We start from the raw sequence: 25,724 nt of genomic DNA, 5'->3' as shown, positions 1-25,724 counted from the left end.
TCTCCAGGTGAAGTGCGGCGCAAGCTAATGCAAGGGCCACCCTTTGATGGCAGAGAAGCGAGTACAGAAGTCTGAGATGAGCTACACCATGCTAAGTGAGAGCCCAGATCTGACAGGCCAGACTCACGACACCTTACGTGGCAAGCAACGAGAGCCGCGACATTCCAACCCATCAGTACAATCGGTCTGCTTGGAAAGTGAGTCTGTAGCTGAAAGAGACAGACAGAAATACAGTTACAATTTGTACCACACATTGTGAACTTGGATTCATTGCTCCATTGAAATACTGTAATTCAAAGCTACATCCCAGATCCTACCCCAGGAAGCACGCCAGAAGAATGGGAAAAGTTGGGCCAAGACCCTTCATCAAAAGCTCCCGACCCAAAAAGGGGAATGACAACAGAATAAGGTAGTGGGGTCGAGGAGGAGGAGTACAAACTAGAAGGAGAGAGGTGAAGCCAGGTTGGGGAAGGTAAGTAGGTGGGTGGATGGGGGAGGGAGGATGAGATGAGAAGCTGGGAGGTGAGAGGAGCATCTTTTGTCACTAACTTCAGAGCATCACACCACCGACCTCCAGGATCTTTGCTCGAACAGCCCCGATCATGTGCTCCAGGCACTGCGACACACTCACTCCTGAGCCACCGTTGGCAATGTGCACGGTGACTGGGATAACCTGTTGGGCAAGAGCCAGCAGTGAAACCCCTGCAAGAAGACCCAGTTGTGACCTTCCTCCCCACACCCCCCACCGCCCTTTCACACAACACTCCAGGACGACAAGAACTGCATTCCCTCAACCAGCCAGCAACTGCCTAATGGCCTCCACATGTACACACAGCTCTCTCCTCCACTGAAGCCAAACATCTGCCTCACCCCTCCACCCCTTGTTACACGCACCCAAAGCCCCCTCTTCTCAATATCTACACCCAACTCAAACCCTCCACTGCCACCTCCCTCCCTTTACTACCAGGGGCCAGGGGCCCTATTCAGAGCGTGTAGAATTCATTGCCACAGACAGCCGTGGATGTCGTCATTGAATATAATTAGAGGTTAATAGGTTCTTGTTTAGCCTGAGCATGAAAGATTACAGGGAGAAGGCAGGAGAATGGGGTTGAGAGGGATGATAAATCAGCCATGATCGAATGGGCCAAATGGCTTAATTCTGCTCCTATGTCTTATGGTATCTTATACTTTCTTCAGCCCAGTGGGAAAGGGTGAAGAGTTAACCCTCTCTCTGACCCCTCCTTCCCAATTCAGTGGGTAGGGGTGGGAGGAACCTTGGGGTACAGGTACATAGTTCTCTGAAAGTGGCGACACAGGTATGTAGGGTGTTGAAGGTAGTGTTTGGATAGATAGATGGATAGATATACTTTATTGATCCCGAGGGAAATTGGGTTTTGTTACAGCCGCACCAAACAAGAACAGAGCATAAATTTAGCAATACAAAAACCACAAACAATCAAACAACAAAATGCAAACTATGCCAGATGGAAAATAAGTCCAGGACCAGCCTATTGGCTCAGTTTGGCAAGCTGCCCTTTATCGGTCTGGGTGTTGGGTTCAGGAATTGGGACATTATGTTGCTGATCTTTTTTTTTTATCTTGTACAAAGTTCAAAGTACATTTATTATCGAAGTATGTGTACCACGTACATCCTCGAGATTCGCCTTCTTGCAGGCATCCACAATACAAAGAAAGAAATACAATAAAATCCACAAAAATGTCTCACCGCAAAGATTGTCAAACATCCAATGTGCGAAGAAAAGAACAAATTGGGCAAACAGTAAAAAAAAGTAAACAAATAAAACACAGAACGTGAACTACAGAATCCCCTAAGGTGAGTCCACAGCCACAGAGCCAGTCCAGGAGCCCCAGAGGCTGCAGCACATAGCTGCAGAGCCAGTTCCATGCTGGCGAGAGTAAACCCTCAAGGATTCGTGAGCTGAACACCAGTTTGTCATTCGCCCCTTGGCTCTGACACCTCAATCTTTTTAATCTGGCTCAGCGCTTAAATTGGCTAAACATTGGTTCATTTTTTTGCTGCAGGGCCCGGGCCCCGTCTCTTTATTCCAGCCTGAAGTTTCAATCCAGCCCCATGCCCACTCCAGCAATGGTCACCCCGGTCGAGTGCGCAGTTCACCAGATTCTTTAGGATACTGCTGAAATGTCAGGTCATACAGTTATGTATGGGTCACGCTACCAGGGGTGGTGGTAGAGGCAGATACATTAGGGACATTTTGGAAACTCTTAGACAGGCAGAGTAACACATACAAAATGCTGGAGGAACTCAGAAGGTTAGGTAATGTCTATCAAAAAGAATAAACAGCCGACATTTTGGGTTAAGACCCTTCATCAAGACTGAAAAGGAAGGAGGAGGAAGCCAGTAGATGATAGAAAAATGGAGGGCTACGTGAGAGGGTAGGGTTCATTTGATCTCAGAATAGGTTAAAAGGACTGCACATCCCGAGTTGAACAGCCTGTACTGTTCTGTTCAAAGTGAGAGGGGAATGATCTAAAAGAGGGTGGTCTGAAAATAGAATGAGCTACCAGAGAAAGCTGTAGAACCAGGTACAATTCTAATGTTTTACATGCGGACAGATACATGGCTTAGAGAAGGGTTTCCCAACATCTGTATACCATGGAGCCTTACCATTAACCGAGGGGCTGCAGCTTAGAGGGATGAGGGCCGAATGCACACAAATGGATCCGGCTTTGACAGACACAAGACCATTAACACACAGGAGCAGAATTAGGCGATTAGGCTATTTGAGTGTTTTCTGCCATTCGATCATGGCTGATTATTATCCCTCTCAACCCCATTCTCTTGTCAACACGTTGGTCCACGTGGATGATTTGGTCCGAACGGCCTGTCTAACTCCGTGATTCAGTATTACAAAGCTGTCACACAGTTTATGCGCACAACTCCTCAGGGAAGAGCACCCATGCTGGCACAACACAGATTAACCCATCACAGTCCGAAGCACCTCACCACTCACACGCACGGGGCTGAACTGACCTTTCCCAAGCAGGACAGCTGGGATAACCAGAAACGATTCCTGCGCGAGGTAGATGTCATGTTATTTACGGGGCCACTGGGAGCGATGAGTAGCAGTGGAGACCCTGGGATCTTACTCTGCCGGGGAAAGCACAAGTGTTAAAACATTCAAGTAGTGGTTTTCAGTCCTCGTCACAACCACAGCCATGGGACATAGAACATAGGCCATCACCACGTCACAACTCCTATCCCAAATTCCCAAAAGACAGTTCTTACCCTTTAGCTACTTCGCCATCCCATACCCCAACTTTCACTCTTGCCAGCTTCTGCAGCCCGGGGTCCTACTGCCTGGCCAACACCCTTACTATGGGTCTCTCACATGGCAGCACTCCTGAAATCACCACGCACTCCTGGGTTAGTGCCCCACCAGCATCCCAAGTGTAGTTAGCAATAGCCAATAAGTAAACCCCAGCCTCAGCTGCACCATTCACCTGCAAACAGAGAACACCTTACAAACCCAAAGAATTGGAGTCCCCATCCCTTCACCCTTTTCAGACACCGATGGAGAATTGTTCATCACACATACATAGGAACATCCAGTGAAATACAGTGTTTGCATCAACAACCAATACACCAGGGGATGTGCTGGGGGCAACCTGCAAGTGCCACCATAAATTACGGTGCCAACACAGCATGCCCACAATGTCAAGCAGACAACAAAAACAACCAGAGTAAAACAAACCCTTTTCCTCCTTTTCACCCACCCAGACAGGCCTCTGGCCTCCAGTCTCTAGGCCTCGACCATCATGCTTTGACTTCTGGTTTTCCGATCGACCTTCGGGCTCTGATCTTTGGTATCAACCCCCAAACCAGCCGATGCTGGGACCCCAACTCCAGGCTCAGAATCCAAGCGCGCCAACTGACCATTGTGTCTTCTGCTAGTGTGGATTCAATCCCAGAACCCACCGATCTGGGACAAACCATCTGCATTGCTGGCCTTCCAGCACAGAGTGGGGACTTGGATTCCCGTTGCCCTTCATCCTCACGCCCATGTCTTTGAACACAAGAGTGGAAGCCTGACCTCTAACTCCTCCAATTCCAACATTAACCCGACCCCTAAACTCCAACCTCTGTCCTCAAACACATCCTCGGGAACTTACAAAGTAACAAGTCTGAGACGATCTCGAAGGAGACTGCGGCTCGACACTATCTTAAATGGAAAACAGATAGGCTGCATGAAAGCCCGCTTTCTCCAATTTGCTTCACCAGATAACATTCCCAGGCAGCCATCCCAAACTCTAAATTACTGTACTCACAGGTTTGTTATGGGACAGGACACCAACCGCAGGGTCCCATGGCCGCTTCAGCAGCAAAGGCAAGGCTTCAGCTCCAGCAGCCCCGGACTTCGCCGTAGAAGAGATGATCATTTTGTCGATCAGTGTTGGCAGCTGCATTCAAACAAGCAGAGAGGGAGTAAAGGGTGAGGGCTGCAGGTGGTGACTGGAGGCAGGTAACTAACTCAAGCAAAACCGCAGAGGCGCAGTGAGGCAAGTGAGGATGGGAGAAGTATACAGCTAGACAGTCTTTAGTGAGTGGACGGTCACTGCGATGGTCAGCTTTATTTGTCATGTGCACATCGAAACATTCAGTGAAATGAGTTGTTTGTGCCAACAACCAACACGGTCTGAGAAAGTACTGGGGGCAGCCTGCAAGTGTCTTCATGCTTCCCGGTCCAGTGTAGCCTGCCCACAATTACTAACCCAAACCTGTATGCCTTTGGAACCGGAGGAAATCGGAGCCCCTGGATGAAGCCCACATGGTCTCAGGGAAAATGGACAAACTCCTTACAGACAGCGACAGAAATCGAACCCTAATCACTGGCGTTTTAATAGCGTTACACTAACCACTACGCGACTGTGCTGCCCCTCAGGAGGTAGATTGTGAGGTCAAGTGTCCATCTTATTGTGCCAGGGAACCGTTCCGATAGTCCGATAACATTGGGGTAGAAACTCACAAACCGTCACGTGCTTCAGGCCAGTTCGAGGAGTGAAGAACGCTACAAGAAGCCAAAACATGCATACCTTGCACTTCAGAGTCTGAAGGACGTCCAAATAGGCGGCCAGCATAGGAAGGCTCAGGGTCTCCACCAGCGTTGTGTGCAGCCACTGCGTTAACTTGGTGTCCCAGTTCAGGCTGGCGAGGGCCTGGCGGATTCGGCGAGCACACTTATCCACCGTGATCCTCCTCAGCACCGGCTCGTTGCTGGCCTGAAAGAGTTTTCCGTTTGCAGTAAATCACAAGGACTACTAGAACAATACCTTTCCACAATTTATTCATCAAGTCACCCTGGATGGAGGACTGTATCTCTGCCTGCTCTTCATGTGCGAATTGGCAGGGGCCAGCCTGGTTACTTGCCAACAGCAGCATCACAGCTTAGTAGGATTTGATTTCTGCTAACAACCAGCACCTGTCTCTGCGAACTCAGCCTACTGAGAGGAAACTTGCGTGGATCTATCATGCTGCCTGGTTCTTAACACCAGGCAGACATAGAGGCAAAATTAGGCCATTAAGTTCATTGAGTCTGTTCCGCCATTCCATCATAGCCGATTTATTTTCCCTCTTCACCCTGTAACCTTTGACACCCTTATTGATCAAGAAACTATCTATTCTTCGTCATCTCTGCTCTAAAGGGATATCCCCCCAGTCTGAGGCTGTCCCCTCTGGTCCTAGACTCTCCCACAAGTGGAAACATCCTGTCTACGCCCACTCTATGTTTCTTCTTCTTTAGCCCTTTACCTTTCAAGATCCAATGAGATCCCCCTTCATTCTTTTAAACACCAACCAGTACAGGTCCAGAGCCATCAAATGTTAAACCTTTCATTACTGGTATCATTCCCATGAGCCTTCTCAGGACCCTCTCAAGTGCCAGCACATTCTTTCCCAGATACGGGCCCGAAAGTGCTCACAGGAATCCAAGTGCAAGGGCAAGCTTGCAAGTCACAGTCTTTTCAGTCTCTCCAGCAGTCAGAATGGCCTCCTACATCCCCAGCCCAGTTCCAACGACGTTCATTCAGTATGTGAATGGAGCCTACAGTTACCAGCGCTCACTCTACTCACCCCCTCGTTCGCCAGTCTTGCCAGCCTGTCTGAATACAGCGCCTTCACAATTTTGTTGAATAGCTTGTTCTGAGCAGCAGTCCAGCCCAACCTGGAGAGGAGAGAAAGAGTCTGTGTTTCACGCAAAGCTGGAGATACCAGTTGACGGTAGTGGAGGAGGATTGGACACTGGAACCACGTGGAAAGGCAGGGGAGTGGGCAGCACCCAGAGACAACGCGCTGTACACACAAACTCGGCACGTCAGACAGCATCTATGGAGGGGAATGTCTCGGGCAGAGACCCTGCGTCAGGACTGGAAAGGTAGGGGGCAGAAGCCAGAATAAGGAGGTGGGGGGGGGGCACGTTTGCCAGGTAACAGGTGAGAGGTGGGGGAAGGTGGGTGGATGAGGGAGGTGGAATGAAGAAAGAAGCTGTGAGGTGACAGGTGGAAAAGGTAAAGGACAACAGAAGGACTCTGACAGGAGAGGAGATCGGACCATGATAGAAAGGAAAGGAGGAGTGGGAACCAGAGGGAGGTGATGATGGCCCCAAATCAAAGACAGCAGCAGAACCTCTTAGTGTCATCAGCAAATTTACTGACCCAACTTATTACATCATCTAAACCATTAATATAGCTGATAAATGACAATGGACCAGGCACCCTATGGCACACCAAGAGTCACAGGCCTCCCAAGCGACAGCCTTGTACTATCAGTCTCTGGCTTCTCCTGCTAAAGCAATGTTGGATCCAATTCGTGACTTCATCCTGAAATTCGTACCACCCTAATCTAAAAAAAAATCCACCATTATTACTCTCTGACTTCTTAACTGATTGTCTGATTCAACAAGCTGGTGATTTTCAGATATCCAGTCCCTCCGAATGAATCAGAGCTTTCGAGCTTCTGACATCAGCTCAGCTCCAGCTGTAAGGAATCTTTACTTCACAGCCAGAGGAAACTGCTTTCTTTTAAAAATTTAGCTCGGCACCAGGCCCTTCTGGCCCAACGAGCATACGCTGCCTAATTACACCCACATGACCAATTAACCAACTAACCCGTACGTCTGTGGATGTGTGAGGAAACTGGAGCACCCAGAGGAAAGCCAAGTTGTCACAGGGAGAAATTGTTAAAAAGGTAGAAAAGAAGACAAGCTAGTGTTTAACTGAGTAACCATTATACATTCAGATGAAATACAGATAAATTGAAACAACAACAAAACTACTCCAGTACTATAAAATTGTGCATTATTTCCTAATAGTTATTGGTGGAGGAATTACTCCAACTAACGATGCTGTGTTCTTTTGATTTGAATGTAAATGAACAAAATCAGTGCAGATAATGGACTGCCTTCATACAACGCTATCGATGATTGCATACTTCAAATCTTCATTTTCAGTGTAACATTCAAGATGATTGTCGATACACTCAAATTCTTCACTGTTCTTAACTTGTTAAAGTAGTGAAATCATTTCACTTTCAATCCCGGCCATTTTTGCCATCACCAGGCCTGAAAGCTTGAAACCACGAAACAGTTCTGAATCAGCTTACTGTTTATTTCTCACAACTATCAGTGACATAAACCACTGCTTCTTGTTACATTTTGTAACTCCAAAACACTAAACTAATTAAAATACAGAGCCAGGAGATAACTCATGTACTTTCATTTTTAATTCAAGCGAGGTACGTGCATATAACACAGTGGCATGATGACAAATGCCTTTCATGTACTTCATACATATAACCATAATGGTTTAAACAACAGTGCCTAATCAAATATTTTTACATTACTGAATATTAATTAAACACTGCTCCCTGTTTAGATACAAGCTCCAATTCAATATAGAATGCAGCACAACTTATATCCATATACTATATATACAGTATACTACATAATACAACTATTATATAGACATCCATACCACAGTAAATTTTAAATTGCCCCACTCAGACCAATAGATTTATTGCCATGGAGGTTTTCTTACTCTTGTGGGATAACCCCTTTCCTGACAAGGGGGATCACTCTGCTTGCAGGTAAGACGTAGTCGTGAAAACAATCCCAGGTTCTAGTGCCGTCTCCATGCTGGTTGCAGGAGTTGACTCTGAGACCGCAGGAAGTACTTTTGACAGCTCTAGACACCTCCTTTTCTTGGCTTTTCTCTCTGGAACTACTTCAATCCTCGCTTCTCTCCTTTTCAACAACTTCTCTTTCTTTTCCTCACCTTACTTCTACTTTCTTGTGAATATCTCTGAATTTGCTAATTCCTTGTGAAGTGAGGTCTCGTTTATCCTTCTATTTCCGTAGCGATAATGTCATCATCCTCTTTCTTTTCTCCTTTCTAGGATGTGAATCTTGATCTTGGGAAGGTGCATCTACTTCACTGGAGTATTCTCTTATTAATCCTCCTATTGCTCCCTTTATGATCTGATCGTCCTCTTGGTTTCCTCATCTACAACATCATCTGGTGAATGCTCTGTTTTCCTATCTCCATTGACTCCTGTCTTTTTGGCTTTCCATTCATCCGGCTGGGCTTTGGTCTTTGCATCTAATTTTACAAGCAGCTTTTTGTCTCCCACTTGAAGTTCATGCAATAACCTTAAGGCACTCAATTCTGGTTCTTTATGCTCACAAAAATGTTCCTGAAGCTCCTCGAACCCTCTTCCAGCTTAAAACCAAGTCATATTTTGCCTAACATATCAGAAACTTTCCAGACACAGTGCCTATAAAAAGTATTAACACCACTCCCCCACCCCCACAGGAAGTTTTCACGTTTTACATCAATCTGTCTCTTTTGACACTGATTAACAGAGAAGACACTTCTGTGTCAAAGTGAAAACAAATTACCACAAATTGGTCTAAATTAATTACAAATACATTACACAAAACAATTGATTGCACTATTACTCACCCCTTTCAAGTCAGTATTTAGTAGATGCACCTTTGGCAGCAATTACAGCTTTGAGTCTGTGTGGGTGGGTCTCTATCAGCTTTGCACATCTGGACACTGTAACTTTTCCCCATTCTTCTTTACAAAACTGCTCAAGCTCTGTCAGATTGCATGGGGATTGTGAGTGATCAGCCTTTTTCAAGTCCAGCCAAAAATTCTCAAATGGATTGAGGTCTGGACTCTGACTTGGCTGCTCCAGGACATTAACTTTGTTGTTTTTAAGCCACTCCTGTGCAGTTTTGGCTTTGTACTTAGGGTCTTGCTGGAAAACAGATCTTCTCCCAATTCACAGTTCTCCTGCAGACTGCATCAGGATTTCCCAGTACTTTTGCTGCGTTCATTTTACCCCTCTACATTCACAAGCCCTCCAGGGCCTGCCACAGTGAAGCATCCCCACAGCATAATGCAGCCACCACCATGCTTCATGGTAGGGATGGTATGTTTTTGCCAAGCATAGCTTTTAGTCTGATGGCTAAAAAGCTCAATTTTAGTTTCATCAGACCATAGAACCTTCTTCCAGCTGACTTCAGAGACTGCCATATGCCTTCTGGCAAACTCTAGCTAAGAGTTCTGAGTCTTTCTTTAAAACAGTGGCTTTCTCTTTGCCACTCTTTCATAAGCTGCGACTGGTGAAGCACCCGGGCATCAGTTGTTGTATGCACAGTCTCTCCCATCTCAGCCACTGAAGCTTGTAACTCCTCCAGAATTGTCATAGATCTCTTGATGGCCTCCCTCACTAGTCCCCTTCTTGCACGGTCTCTCAGGTTTTGCGGATGGCCTGCTCTAGGTAGATTTACAGCTGTGCCATATTCTTTCCATTTCTTGATGATTGACTTAACTGTACTCCAAGGGATATTCAGTGACTTGGAGCGTTCTTTTGTCTTCACGGTGTAGTTTTTACCAGGATATTGACTCACGAGCAGTTAGACCTTCCAGATACAGATGTATGTTTACTACAATACACCTTGATCGCCATTTAACTAATTATGTGACTTCTAAAAACCGACTGGCTGCACCAGTGATGATTTTGTGTGTCATATGGGGTGAATACTTATGCAATCAATTATTGTGCTTTATATTTGTAATTAATTTAAATCACTTTGTAGAGATCTGTTATACTGACACGGAAAGGTCTTTTCTGTTGATCAGTGTCAAAAAAGCCAAATTAAATCTACTGTGCTTCAATGTTGTAAAACGATAAAACCTGAAAACTTCCGGGGTGGGGGGGGGGGTGAATACTTTTTATGGACGCTGTAGGTGACTGTATTGTCCAGTTCTGGACAGCATCGAATCGATTAAAACCGAAGTATATCTGTAGTAGTGTTCAGTAACACCGTGCCCTGCGATTACTGCCATGCGCAGTTCTCACCTGTTCATGTGGTCCTCCCAGTCATCAGGCGGCAAAGGGGCATCCGTATCCGACCTCGCGAAGATAACGTGCCGCTCACACTCGTTCATCACACTCCGAGCCTTCTGGTTGTCATAAAGAGGGGTTGGCGTTGGAACTACCGTCTCCACATCGACAGACACCTCACAGTCACTGAAAAACACAAGAAACCTTGGGTGTGTTCCAGAGCTTCAATGTAGACTCAAGACACAAGATTAAGAATGAGTCATTTGGCCCATTGGATCTGTTCCATCATGGCTGATTTATTATCCCTCTCAATTTCATTCTCTTGCCTTTGCCCTGTAACGTTTGACACCCTTACTAATCAACAACCTATCAACCTCCACTTTAAATGTACATGTTGACTTGTCCTTCACAGACGTATATGCCAACAAATTCACTACCCACTGGGTAACGAAATTCCTCCTCATCTCTGTTCTAAAGGGACGTCCTTCTATTCTGAGCCTGTGCCCTCTGGTCCTAGACTTCCCCACTATAGGAAATGTTTTCTCCATGTCCACTCTATCAAGACCTTTCAACATTCAATAGGTCTGCCCGCTGATGTAAAGCAGTAAACGCTGGAAATGTCAATGGTAATCTCTTGACAAGTCCCTCCACCACCACCACCCTTGTCAGTGCATTCCAGGCACCCACCACACAGAGCAAAGCACAGCAGCCTCCACCCATCTGTCATGAGACTACTGAATTGTTCCCTAGTATGATAAGATGGAGTTATCATGAAAATGATTCCAAGTTTGAATGGCTTGTCACATGAGGAGCATGTGGTGGCTCTGGGCCTGTATTCACTAGAATTCAGAAAAATGCAGGGTGATCCCATTGAAACCTATCAATTGGTGAAAGGCCTTGATAGAGTGGATGTGGAGAGGATGGTTCCTATGGTAGCAGAGTCCAAGACTAGAGGATGCAGCCTCAAAATAGAGGGGCGTCCTTTTAGAATGGAGATGAAGAAGAATTTCTTCAGCCAGAGTGGTGAACGTTTGGAAGTTGTGGTCACAGGCAGCTGTGGAGGCCATGTCTTTATGTATATTTACCACAGAGGTTGATAGATTCTTGATTGGTCAGGGCATGAAGGGATACAGGAGAAGGCAGGAGATTAGGGCTGAAAGGAAAATCGGATCAGTCATGATGAAATGGCAGAGCAAACTCGATGGGTCAAAAGGCCTAATTCTGCTCCTGTATCTTATGGACTTTTGACCTCACAATCTACATTGCTGTGATCTTGCACTTTACCGTTTAGCTGCACTGCACTTTATTTTGCACCATTATAGCGCAATGATTTTTCATTTCTTATTCAGAGATTCAGCACAGAATCAGCCCTTCCTTCCATCCAGAAACACTGATTTAACCCTAACCTAATCGAAGGACGATTTACAATGACCAATTAACCCACCCGGTATGTCTTTGGACCGCGTGAGGAAACTGAAGCGCCCAGAGAAAACCCACACAATCACGGGGAGGACGTACAGAGACGCCGGGATTAAACAAGCTCCAAAGCCCCAAGCTGTAATCAGGTCGCGCTAAACATTGATCTGGATGAGCAGTCGGCAAGACGAGCATTTCACTGTATCACTTTACATGTGACAATAATAAACCAATTCCAGCTGAGGGCCACTAACGATGTAGAAATCGTGGCACTATGAGCACTGTATACTTTCACATATGGTAATAAACACCATAGAGCTCAGGCGGCCTGATCCCCATTTGCACGCTCTCCCTACGACTGTGTGGGATTCCTCTGGGTCGTCCAGTCTCCTTTCACATCCCAAACACAGGCAGCTTGGCTGATTACTGTGACTCACCCCAAGTGTGCGGGTGAACGGCAAAATTTGGAATGGGGACGGGGAATACAGGGAGGTAAAATGTGTCGGGCTAGGATCAGAGTTAAAGTGACTGCTTGACACTCGGCACAGATCTAGTGGGCCAAACGGACAGTCTCGGTGCCGTATGACTCTGGGACTCAAGGATGAAATTGGGTAATTACAGACTTCGTTTGACATCAACTATCACGGAAATGGTGGTATCTATTTTTTTTTACAATGATAAATTAAGGGGTGATTAAATGAAGTAAATGCAGTTGAAGGAATGGGAAAGCATACCTGACATCGCCAAAAATTTTTGTGATAATGCATCCAGCAACTCAGATAAGATGCTTTTAGTATACAATTTTTCCAAATATTTTCCAAAGCAGAGAGTAGTTCAGATGTACTACCTATAATCTGCTGCAGCTGTTGATAGAAAAAATGCTTCTGATGTTCCCTCTGGTGGCCCCAAAGGAGAAAACAAGGAACCAGATAACTAAAATAGTTGGGAAGGGCAAAGCTGCGAACACGGCAAGGTTTAAAAATATACATGCACAATGGGGGCAACACACACAAAATGCCGAGTTCCGCCAGCATTTTGTGTGCATTGCTTGGATTCCCAGCATCTGCAGATTTTCTCCTGTTTGCACAATGAAAGGGATGAGGGGTGAGGGTCAGAGCGGGCTGAGGAGGGGGGAGCAGCATGTGGCGGGAGGGTTGGGGTGGGGAGAAAGTGGCAGAGAGTGGGGTTGAAGGGTGGAGAGGCTGAGGAGACATTGGGGAAAGTGTCAGGCAGCAAGAGGGTGGATTGGTCCGGGGGACAAAAAAGACGGTGGGGGGGGAGGGAACAGAAGGAGAAGGAGCGAGGAATTAAGGTTTGGGATGGCGAGAGGAAGGGGAGAGCTTGGGGTCGGTGGGAAGGGAGGGGTAAGTGGGTGGGGAGATGGACGAAGGGAGGGAGGGTAAGTGCGTGGGGAGATGGGACAGAGGAGACGGGTAAGTGGATGGGGAGACAGGACGGAGGGAGAGAGGGAGGGGTAAGAGGGTGAGGAGACGGGACGGACTAGGAGTGTGGATGGGGGAATGGGTCAGAGGAGAGGGGACGGATGGGTAAGTGGGTGGGGAGACAGGACGGGACGGAGGGGTAAGTGGGTGGGGAGACAGGATGGGACGGAGGGAGGGGAGTAAGTGGGTGGGGAGACAGGACAGAGGGATGGAGGGGTAAGTGGGTGGGAAGGCGGGACGGAGGGAGGGAGGGGTAAGTGGGTGGGAAGGCAGGATGGGAGGGAGGGAGGGAGGGTAAGTGGTGAAGAGACGGGACAGAGGGAGAGGTAAGTGGTGGGGAGACGGGACAGAGGGAGGAGTAAGTAGGTGGGGAGATGGGACAGGATGGAGGAAGGGAGGGTAAGTGGTGGGGAGATGGGACAGGATGGAGGGAGGGAGGGTAAGTGGTGGGGAGATGGGACGGAGGGAGGGAGGGGTAAGTGGTGAGGAGATGGGAGGGAGGAAGGGTAAGTGGTGAGGAGACGGGAGGGAGGGAGGGTAAGTGGGTGGGGAGATGGGACGGAGGGAGGGACGGGTAAGTGGGTGGGAAGGCGGGACGGGACAGAGGGAGAGGTAAGTGGTGGGAAGGTGGGACGGGACGGAGGGAGGGGTAAGTGGTGGGGAGACGAGACGGGACGGAGGGAGGGAGGGGTTAGTGGGTGGGAAGGCGGGATGAGACAGAGGGAGGGGTAAGTGGTGGGGAGACGAGACAGGACGGAGGGAGGGATAAGTGGTGGGGAGACGGAACGGAGGGAGGGAGGGGTAAGTGGTGGGGAGACAGGACGGGACGGAGGGAGGGAGGGGTAAGTGGTGGGGGGACAGGACGGAGGGAGGGGTAAGTGGTGGGGGGACGGGACAGGACGGAGGGAGGGGTAAGTGGTGGGGAGACAGGACGGGACGGAGGGAGGGAGGGGTAAGTGGTGGGGGGACGGGACGGAGGGAGGGGTAAGTGGTGGGGGGACGGAGGGAGGGGTAAGTGGTGGGGGGATGGGACGGGACGGAGGGAGGGGTAAGTGGTGGGGGGACGGAGGGAGGGGTAAGTGGTGGGGGGACGGGACGGGACGGAGGGAGGGGTAAGTGGTGGGGGGACGGGACGGGAGGGAGGGAGGGGTAAGTGGTGGGGGGACGGGACGGGACGGAGGGAGGGGTAAGTGGTGGGGGGACGGAGGGAGGGGTAAGTGGTGGGGGGACGGGACGGGAGGGAGGGAGGGGTAAGTGGTGGGGGGACGGGACGGGACGGAGGGAGGGAGGAGTAAGTGGTGGGGGGACGGGACGGGACGGAGGGAGGGAGGGGTAAGTGGTGGGGGGACGGGACGGGAGGGAGGGAGGGGTAAGTGGTGGGGGGACGGGACGGGACGGAGGGAGGGAGGGGTAAGTGGTGGGGGGACGGGACGGGAGGGAGGGGTAAGTGGTGGGGGGACGGGACGGGACGGAGGGAGGGGTAAGTGGTGGGGGGACGGGACGGGACGGAGGGAGGGGTAAGTGGTGGGGGGACGGGACGGAGGGAGGGAGGGGTAAGTGGTGGGGGGACGGGACGGGACGGAGGGAGGGAGGGGTAAGTGGTGGGGGGACGGGACGGGACGGAGGGAGGGGTAAGTGGTGGGGGGACGGGACGGGACGGAGGGAGGGAGGGGTAAGTGGTGGGGGGACGGGACGGGACGGAGGGAGGGAGGGGTAAGTGGTGGGGGGACGGGACGGGACGGAGGGAGGGGTAAGTGGTGGGGGGACGGGACGGGACGGAGGGAGGGGTAAGTGGTGGGGGGACGGGACGGGACGGAGGGAGGGAGGGGTAAGTGGTGGGGGGACGGGACGGGACGGAGGGAGGGTAAGTGGTGGGGGGACGGGACGGGACGGAGGGAGGGAGGGGTAAGTGGTGGGGGGACGGGACGGGACGGAGGAAGGGAGGGGTAAGTGGTGGGGGGACGGAGGGAGGGGTAAGTGGTGGGGGGACGGGACGGGACGGAGGGAGGGAGGGGTAAGTGGTGGGGGGACGGGACGGGACGGAGGGAGGGAGGGGTAAGTGGTGGGGGGACGGGACGGGACGGAGGGAGGGGGGTAATTGGGTGGGAAGGCGGAACGGGACGGAAGGGTAAGTGGATACGGTGATGGCAGGGAGGGGAGCTCGGAGGAGTCCCGCGGGCTGTGCCTGGTGCCTCGGCCTCTCACCTGCTGGGCTCCTGCTGCCTGCGCGGGGTGACGAAGAGCAGGCGGGCCGGCCGCGCGTCGCTGGCCTCCGGGTGCGCGCTCCACGGCTTGGCGTAGCTGTGGTCCAGGAAGACAAGGTCGAGCTCCCGCTCGTGGGCCGACAACTGCAGCAGCAGCGAGGCGCCCATCCGCCGAGCCGAACTCTGCAGGTCCCGCTCGCTGCCCCGGCAACACATCGGGCCGGGACAGGCCGGCTCTCCCGGCGCTGGAGCCGCTACGGATCGAGCTTCGGACTGAGCAAACGCCGCCGCCGCCGCAGCAGCAGAGCGATCCCCGCAAATACAGTCGTCGCTTGGCCTCCCCCGACAGCGCCGCGCACTCACCCAGCCGCCGGCCTCCGCTGACAGCGCCGCAGGCTCACCCAGCGGCCGGCCTCAGTAGAGGCCGCCACCAATTCCCTCAGTTATCACACAGGCCTGAAGCATGTTTATTGTCGCTGACTTCTATTTGTTTTGCTACAGCGAAATAAAATTACAATGAATTACAAAAATAAATAAATAATGAAAAGTAAAAAGAATAACAAGGGTCGTGGACGGCCCAAAAAATGTTGGGAAGGGATTGGGTCATTTGGCAAATGGTCATAGTCATATTCATAACTTATTGATCCCGGGGGAAATTGGTTTTCGTTACAGTTGCACCATAAATAATAAATAGTAATAAAACAATAAATAGTTAAATAGTAATATGTAAATTATGCCAGTAAATTATGAAATAAGTCCAGGACCAGCCTATTGGCTCAGGGTGTCTGACCCTCCAAGGGAGGAGTTGTAAAGTTTGTTGGCCACAGGCAGGAATGATTTCCTATGACGCTCTGTGTTGCATCTCGGTGGAATGAGTCTCTGGCTGAATGTACTCCTGTGCCCACCCAGTACATTATGTAGTGGATGGGGGACATTGTCCAAGATGGCATGCAACTTGGACAGCATCCTCTTTTCAGACACCACCGTGAGAGAGTCCAGTTCCATCCCCACAACATCACCGGCCTTACGACATTACTCCTGTTCACCTAACACTGAGAAACAACACATCACATGGGACTAACTCAGTAGTCCCCAAATCCACCCAAGATAGCCATACTGTAATGGAGGGCTATGTGGGAGGGAAGGTTTAGATTGATCTTGGAGTAGGTTAAGAAACACCATGGACTGAAGGTCCTGTGGTGCTCTAAAAGCCTGAAAGCAAAGCACAAAGGGATCTGTTTTAGTGATGCTCAGTGGATAAGTATAAGCCAATTCTAGGTACTGCTCCTTCAACATGACTGCCCCTCTCAGTGCGGGGATTCCCCAGAAGTGTAATCACTTCTGACAGTGCAGAATCCCCGCTGATGTGCAATTCTGCACTGACAGAGTCAATCAAGGTAACCTACTCATGGACTTAAACTGGTGACCAACCTAGACCAGGCAGTAATGAAAATCGGGGAAGAGGATTAGCGTCTGTGTGGGGAGACGCAACGATTGCTAGAGATGGCAATGTAGAGATTGCTGTGAAGAACCTACTTCATCACCAGCTGCGGGCAGTAAACAGAGATCTGTAGTGGGGCAGCACCTTGACACGGCTGGTAGAGTCACTGCCTCACAACCCCATCGGCCCACATCCAATCCAGACCTCTGTTGCTGTGTGTGTGCATGGAGTTTGCACGTTCTCCTTGTGTGCCCTGGAGAGTATCCTGACTGGTTGCATCACTGTCTGCTACACGGTCACCAATGCACAGGATCAGAAGACTGCAGCAGGCTGTAATCTCAGCCAGCTCCATCACGGGCACTAGACTCCCCAGCATTGAGGACACGTCCAAAGGCAATACCTCAAAAAGGCAGCATCCAGCATGAAGGACCCTCTCAGCACTCAGGCCATGTGCCATCTTCTCATTACTGCCATCAGGAAGGAGGTACAGGAGCCTGATGACACACACAGAGACTAGAACTAGGGGGCATAGCCTCAAGAGTCGGGGAAGTAAATTTATGGTAGTAAATAAGGAGGAACTGCTTTTCACAAAGAGTGGTGAATCTGTGGAATTCTCTGCCCAATGAAGCAGTGGAGGCTACCAACTAAACTTAAGACAAGGTCAGATAGATTTTTGCATAGTAGGGGAATTAAGGGTTATGGGGGAAAAGGCAGGTAGGTGAAGATGAGTCCATGGTCAGATCAGCCATGATCTTATCACAAACAAGTGAAAATCTGCAGATGCTGGAAATTCAAAGGGTTTCAGCCTGAAAAGTTGACTGTACTCTCTCCCTACGTGCTGCCTGGGCCTCCAGCATTTTGTTTGTGTTGCTCAGCCATGATTTTATTGAATGGCAGAGCTGGCTTGACAGACCAGATGACCTACTCCTGCTCCTATTTCTCATGTTCTTTCCCTCTGCTGTCAAATTTCTGAACGATTCATGAACATTACCTCACCATCTCGCTCCCCTCTTGAACTAATTATTTTTAAAATGTTTCTTATTGCATCTTCATAGAAACTTTTTAATGGCTTGCACCGTACTGCTGCCGCAAAACTGCAAATTTATTGACATGCCAGTGATAATAAGCCTGATTCTGTCAGTGTCTAGTTCCCTGCCACATCATGAAGATGTGAGGGTCGGTGGGTTAACTGACAACTGTAAATTGCCCTTAGTGTGTAGGTGAGTGGTAAAACCTGAGGGAAGTTGGGAGTGTGGGAAAGAGAAATTGGGATTAGGGTGAATGGGTAGCTGACGGACTGTGTTACCTTGTTGCATCAATTGGCCTGCTTCTATATCTTGCTCTCTCTTTCTCTCAATACAAGGCAACATGGTGGCACAGTGGTCAATGTAAAGCTCTGGTAGCGACGACCACCGGGCCGCAAAGCATGTGCTACCCGGCCGCGAAGAAACGATATGAGTCAGCTGCATTCCCTGTCACACACTGTTGAACTTGAACATAGGGTTGCCAACTGTCCCATATTAGCCGGGACATCCCGTATATTGGGTTAAATTGGTTTGTCCCATACGGAACCGCCCTTGTCCCGTTGTTCCACAAGAATATTGTCAATATTAAACTGGTCCGCGGTGCAAAAAAGTTTGGGGACCCCTGGTGCAAAGCTATGGCAGCGCCAACTCAGCTGCTGTCTGTAAGGAGTTTGTACGTTCTCCCCATGACCGCATGGGTTTCCTCCGGATGCTCCGGTTTCCTTCCATGTTTCAAAGTCATGAGGGTTAGTAGGTTAATTGGTCTGATGGCTGTGAGTGGGCGGTGTGGGCTCGTTGGGCTGGAGAGCCTGTTCTGCACTGTATGTCTGAAATAGTTCTTTTAAAAATACGCTGGCTGAAGCATCAAACTCACATATGGCCAACAGCAGATTCAGGAGTTAGAGAAGTACAGCACAGAAACAGGCCCTTCAGCCCATCTAGTCCATGCCAAAACCACTTAAACTGCCTACTCTCATTGACCTGCACCAGGACACATAGCCCTCCATACTCCTACCATTCATGTACCTATCCAAACTTCTCTTAAACCTTAACATCAAGCTCACATGCACCCCTTGTGCTGGCAGCTCATTCCACACACTCATGACTCTCTGAGTGGAGAAGTTTCCCCTCGTGTTTCCCTTAAACTTTTCATCAACCCATGACCTCTGGTTGTAGTCCCACCCAACCTCAGTGGAAAAAACCTGCTTGCATTTACCCTATCTATACCTCTCATAATTTTGTACACCTCCATCAAATCTCCTCTCAATCTTCTACGTTCTAAAAAATACAGACCTAACCTTTTCAATCTTTCCATATAACTCAGGTCCTCCAGACCTGGTAACATCCTTTTAAATTTTCTCTGTACTCTTTCAAACTTGTTTACAACTATCCTATACATAGGTGACCAAAACTGCACACAATATTCCAAATTAGGCCTCACCAGCATCTTATACAACTTCAACATAACATCCCATCTCCTGTACTCAATATATTGATCTATGAAGGTCAATGTGCCACAACATTTTTGTATGACCCTTTCTACCTGTGACCTCACTTTCAATGAATGATGGACCTGCGTTCCCAGAACCCTTTCTTCTACCACACTCCTCACTGCTCTACTGTTCACTGTGTAAGACCTAGCCTGATTGGTCTTACCAAAGTGTAAAGCCTCACACTTGTCTGCATTAACTTTCATCTGCCATTTTGTCCAGCTGATCCAGATCCCGCTGCAAGCCATGAAAGCCTTCCTCAACGTCCACTACACCCCAACTCTTGGTATCATCCTCAAATTTACTGATCCGATTAACCACGTTAATATCCAGATCATTGATATAGATGACAAACAATAATGGAACCAGCACCGACTCCTGTGGCACTCCACTCGTCACAGACCCCCAGAGAGGCAACCCCCTACTACCACTCTCTGGCTTGTCCCACAAAACCAATATCTAATCCAATTTACTACCTCATCTTGAATGCCGAACAACTGAACTTTCTTGACCAGCCTCCCTTGCGGGACCTTGTCAAGTGCCTTACTAAAGTCCATGTAGACAACATCCAATGCCTTGCCTTCATCCACTTTCCTGGCAACTTCCTCAAAAAACTCTAAGATTGGTTAGACATCCTACCACACATAAAGCCATTCTGACTATCCCGAATCAGTCCATGTCTATCCAAATACTTGTGTATCTGGTCCCTTAGAATATCTTCCAATAACTTTCCCACAGCTGATGTCAGGCTCACCAGACTATAATTTCCTGGTTTATGTTTCGAAGCATTGGCTATCCTCCAATCCTCTGGTATCTCTCCTGTTACAAAGGATGACTCAATATCTCTGCTAGGCCTGGTCTAGACAATGTCCGCACTTGTCTCCCATAAGGCCCAAGGAAACATCTTATCAGGTCCTGGGGATTTGTCCACCCTGTTTTGTCTCAGGATAGCAAATACCTCTTCTCTGTAATCTGTACAGGGTCCATGAAGTTGATGCTGCTTTGCCTCACTTCTATAGACTCTGTGTCCATCTCCTGAGTAAATACATATGCAAAAAAATTATTTAAGCTCTCCCCCATCTATTTTGGCTCCACACATGGATTACCATTCTGGTCTTCCAGAGAACCAATTTTGTCCCTTGCAATCCTTTTGTTCCTAACATATAGAAACATCGAAAACCTACAGCTCAATACAGGCCCTTCGGCCCACAATGCTGTGCCAAACCTGTCCTTACCTTAAAACTACCTAGGCTTACCCATAGCCCTCTATTTTTCTAAGCTCCATATAGCTATCCAGAAGTCTCTTAAAAAATCCTATCGTTTCTGCCTCCACCACCACTGCCAGCAGCCCATACCATGCACTCACCACTCACTGTGTAAAAAACTTAACCCTGACATCTCCTCTGTATCTGCTTCCAACCACCTTAAAACTATGCCCTCTTGTGCTAGCCATTTCAGCCCTGGGAAAAAGCCTCTGATTATCCACACGATCAATGCCTTTCATTATCTTGTACACCTCTATCAGGTCACCTCTCATCCTCCGTCGCTCCAAGGAGAAAAGGCCGAGTTCACTCAACCTGTTCTCATTAAGGCATGCTCCTCAATCCAGGCAACATCCTTGTAAATCTCCTCTTGCACCCTTTCTATGGTTTCCACATCCTTTCTGTAGTGAGGCGACCAGAATTGAGCACAGTACTCCAAGTGGGATCTGACCAGGGTCCTATATAGCTGCAATATTACCTCTCGGCTCTTAAACTCAATCCCACGATTGATGAAGGCCAGTGCACTGTATGCCTTCTTAACCACAGAGTCAACCTGCGTGGCAGCTTTGAGTGTCCTAAGGACTCGGACCCTAAGATTCCTCTGATCCTCCACACTGCCAAAAGTCTTACCATTAATGCTATATTCTGCCATCATATTTGACCTACCAAAATGAACCACCTCACACTTACCTGGGTGGAACTCCATCTGCCACTTCTCAGCCCAGTTTTGCATCCTATTAATGTCCCGCTGTAACCTCTGACAACCCTGCACACTATTCTCAACACCCCCAACCTTTGTGTCATCAGCAAATTTACTAAACCATCCCTCCACTTCCTCATCCAGGTCATTTATGAAAATCACAAAGAGTAGGGGTTCCAGAACAGATCCCTGAGGCACACCACTAGTCACCGGCCTCCATGCAGAAAATAACCCATCTGCAACCACACTTTGCCTTCTGTGGGCAAGCCAGTTCTGGATCCACAATGTCTCCTTGGATCCCATGCCTCCTTACTTCCTCAATAAGCTTTGTATGGGGTACCTCATCAAATGCCTTGCTAAAATCCATATATGCTACATATACAGCTCCACCCTCATCAATGTGTTTAGTCACGTCTTCAAGAAATTCAATCAAGCTCATAAAGCACGACCTGCCTTTGACAAAGCCATGCTAACTATTCCTAATATTATGCCTCTCCAAATGTTCATAAATCCTGCCTCTCAGGATCTTCTCCATCAACTTACCAACCACAGAAGGAAGACTCACTGGTCTATAATTTCCTGGGCTATCCCTACTCTTGAATAAGGGAACAACATCCATAACCCTCCAATTCTCCGGAACCTCTCCAGTCCCCATTGATGATGCAAAGATCATTGCCAGAGGCTCAGCAATCTCCTCCCTCACTTCCCACAGTAGCCTGGGGTGCATCCTGTCTGGTCCCAGTTACTTATCTAAATTGATGCTTTCCAAAAGCTCTAGCACATCCTCTTCCTTAATATCTACATGTTCAAGCTTTTCAGTCCACTGCAAGTCATCCCTACAATTGCCAAGATCGTTTTCCTTAGTGAATACTGAAACAAAGTATTCATTAAGTACCTCTGCCATTTCCTCCGGTTCCATACACATTTTCCCACTGTTACACTTGATTGATCCTATTCCCTCACGTCTTATCCTCTTGCCCGTACATACATGTAGAATGCCTTGGGGTTTTCCTTAATCCTGTCCGCCAAGGCCTTCTCATGGCCCCTTCTGGCTCTCCTAATTTCATTCTTAAGCTCCTTCCTGCTAACCTTATAATCTTCTAGATCTCTATCATTACCTAGTTTTTTTCTTTTCAAATCTTTTTATTGTTATATTATACAAAAGAAATAACACGAGTACATTGAAGTAACAACACTTACAAAGTCTCAAAAAAGACATTATCTTAAAGATTGAAAAAAAATGTGATAACAAAAAAAACCTACTAAACAGAAAAAGTGAGAAAAAAAAGAACCCATTAGGTGTACAACCCCGGAGCCATGAGTCATACAAAAAGCTTCTAAAATTAAACATCAAACCGCCAGCAAGAAAAGAAAATATACCAAAAAATTTACAACTAGTTTTCTGAACCTTTTGTAAGCTCTTCTTTTCTGCTAGACTAGATCTACCACAGCCTTTGTACACCCTGGTTCCTGTACCCTACCATCCTGCCAAGTTCCTGCCTGAAAGCTTCATATTTCCCCTTACTCCAATTAAACATTGCCCTAACTTGTCTGTTCCTATCCCTCTCCAATGCTATGGTAGAAGAGATAGAATTGTGATCACTATCTCCAAAATGCTCTCCCACTGACACCTGACCAGCTTCTCAATACCAGATCAAGTACAGCCTTGTAGGCTTATCTACATATTGTGTCAAGATACATTCCTGAACACACCTAACAAACTCCACCCCATCTAAACTCACTCTAGGGAGATGCCAATCAATATTTGGGAAATTAAAATCTCCCACAACAACCCTGTTATTATTACTCCTTTCCAGAATCTGTCTCCCTATCTGCTCCCCGATGTCCCTGTTACAATTGGGTGGTCTATAAAAAACACCCAGTGGAGTTATTGACCCCTTCCTATTCCTAACTTCCACCCACAGAGACTCCGTAGACAACCCCTTCATAACTTCCTCTTCCTCCTTTTCTGCAGCCATGACACTATCTCTGATCAACAGTGCCACACCCCCACCTCTTTTGCCACCCTCCCTGTCCTTTCTGAAACATCTAAAGCCTGGCACTTGAAGTAACCATTCCTGTCCCTGCACCATCCCAGTCTTTGTAATGGCCACAACATCATAGCTCCAAGTACTGATCCATGCTCTAAACTCATCCGCTTTAATCATAATACTCCTCGCACTAAAATAGACACATCTCAAACCATTGGACTGAGCGCATCCCTTCTCTATCACCTGCCTATGCTCCCTTTCACACTGTCTCCAAGCTTTCTCTATTTGTGAGCCGACCTCCCTTTCCTCTGTCACTTCAGTTCGGTTCCCACCTCCCAGCAATTCTAGTTTAAACTCTCACCAATAACCTTTGCAAATCTCACCGCCAGGATATTGGTCCCCCTCAGATTCAAGTGCAACCCATCTTTTTTGTAGAGGTCACACCTGCCCCAGAAGAGGTCCCAATGATCCAGAAATCTGAATCCCTGCCCCTGCTCCAATCCTTCAGCCACGCATTTATCCTCCACCTCATTCTATTCCTACACTCACTGTCACATGGCACAGGCAGTAATCCCAAGATTACTACCTTTGAGGTCCTGCTTCTCAACTTCCTTCCTAGCTCCCTATATTCTCCTTTCAGGACCTCCTCCCTTTTCCTACTTATGTCATTGGTACCAATATGTACCACGACCTCTGGCTGTTCTCCTTCCCACTTCAAGATATTGTGGACGCAATCAGAAACATCCCGGACCCTGGCAACTGGAAGGCAAACTACCAACCACGTTTCTATCCTGCATCTACAGAATCCCCTGTCTGACTCTCTAACTATAGAGTCCCCTCTCACTGCTGCCATCCTCTTCCTTCCCCTACCCTTCTGAGCCAGACTCTGTGCCAGAGGTGTGACCACTGTTGCTTCCCCCAGGTAGGCCGTTTCCTCCAACAGTACTCAAACAGTTATGGGGGACAGCCACGGGGGTACTCTCTATCATCTGCTTCTTGCCCTTCCCTCTCCTGACTGTTACCCACTTAACTGTCTCCCCAGGCCCCAGAGTGATTACCTGCCTATAACTCCTCTCTATCACCTCCTCACTCTCCCTGACCAGACGAAGGTCATCGAGCTGCATCTCCAGTTCCCTAACATGGTCCCTAAGGAGCTGCAGCTCAACACACCTGGTGCAGATGTGGCCGTCTGGGAGGCTGGAAGTCTCCAGGACCTTCCACATCTGACACCGAGCACAGAAAACCAGCCTCACGCACATACTTCCTGTCTGTATTCTAAACAGATAACCTACATCGCCTTGACCCGTTTATCACCTAAGCCCCATTCAGCCAAAGCCTTCCTACTCTGTCTCCCACTACTCCATCGCTCACTCCTCCGATGCCCGAGCTGTAAAGCTGTCTTCTTTTGAAACTCTTCCTGCTGTTCTCACTGGAAGACCTCCACGCGCTTGCGCAGTCGTGCCCCGTTCAAACCGCTGAAGAATCCCTTTGCAGTCTCCTTCACCTTGTCTACTACAGCAACTTCATGTCTTCTTTTAGCCCTCCTGGTTTCTTTAAGAGTTCTCTTGCAGCATGTCTTACATTCCATAAGCACCTCATTTGCTTCTACCTGCTATGCACCTATTTTCTCTTAACCAGGGCTGCAATATCTCTTGAAAACCAAGGTTCCCTACGCTTGTTATCTTTACCTTTTATTCTGACAGGCGCATACAAGCTTTGTGCTCTCAAAATTTTGCCTTTAAAGGCCTCCTACTGACCAAGCACACCTTTGCCAGAAAACAGCTGGTCTCAATCCACACTTGCCAGATCATTTCTGATACCATCAAAACTGACCTTTCTCCAGTTTAGTGATCTAATTGTTTAAGGTGACTGAGATAAAAAGGCAGATACAGTAGAGAAAGGTCCAACAGAGGGGAGTCAGACAACAAAACACATACCTTAAAACTTCAGCCCTGCTAATCACAGTTGATGGCAGGAAGTCAGATAGGAAAAATGGAAGTGCGCTCCTGAAAACACTGATTGAACGCTCAACTGAATTTCAGGAAAAGTTGATAAATTTGTTTCATGCAGAGTATATTTACTGTAACCAAACAGGTGGTTCTGAGATGCCGATTAAATGTGATCTACCTAATGCTCACGATGAATAGCCTCCTACGATGCTAGTCTAAAGGGGGCTAAATGCCTGAGCCCAACTGCCCCCCTTCGCAAGAGGCTGAAAGTCCAATGTTTCTTCTTCGGGGGAGGGGGGGAGAGAACAGGACAGTGAATAGTTTTCCATGTTCTTGCTACAGAACTGAATGGCCATGTGTGTCCTGGGTCTGAGGGTCAACACTTCATCTCAATAAAGACACTGAGCAACAAGCGAG

At 48.4% G+C, this 25,724-nt stretch overlaps 1 protein-coding gene across 4 annotated transcripts in view; it reads right to left on the bottom strand.

Annotated features, from left to right (window-relative positions):
* kansl3 (KAT8 regulatory NSL complex subunit 3) overlaps positions 1–15,805 on the bottom strand; it is a 56,550-nt gene extending 40,745 nt beyond the window's left edge. For 2 of the 4 annotated variants that reach the window (XM_072266314.1, XM_072266316.1), the window contains exons 1-8: positions 15,451–15,803; positions 10,403–10,573; positions 6,110–6,200; positions 5,074–5,259; positions 4,309–4,440; positions 3,014–3,130; positions 572–673; positions 138–209 (exon numbers count right to left, since the gene is read on the bottom strand). In XM_072266314.1, the coding sequence (XP_072122415.1) occupies positions 138–209; positions 572–673; positions 3,014–3,130; positions 4,309–4,440; positions 5,074–5,259; positions 6,110–6,200; positions 10,403–10,573; positions 15,451–15,665 (1,086 nt within the window). In that variant the 5' untranslated portion in view covers positions 15,666–15,803. Of the gene's footprint in view, positions 1–137; positions 210–571; positions 674–3,013; positions 3,131–4,308; positions 4,441–5,073; positions 5,260–6,109; positions 6,201–10,402; positions 10,574–15,450 lie in introns of all 4 variants that reach the window. The other 2 variants (XM_072266318.1, XM_072266317.1) reach the window with 2 other exon arrangements.
* Between the last annotated feature and the right edge of the window lie 9,919 nt (positions 15,806–25,724).

This window comes from Mobula birostris, chromosome 8, assembly GCF_030028105.1.
Source record: "Mobula birostris isolate sMobBir1 chromosome 8, sMobBir1.hap1, whole genome shotgun sequence".
NCBI classification, from domain to species: domain Eukaryota; kingdom Metazoa; phylum Chordata; class Chondrichthyes; order Myliobatiformes; family Myliobatidae; genus Mobula; species Mobula birostris.
Note: the sequence above shows the minus strand (reverse complement) of the source record. Positions and strands in the feature narration are given on the sequence as shown.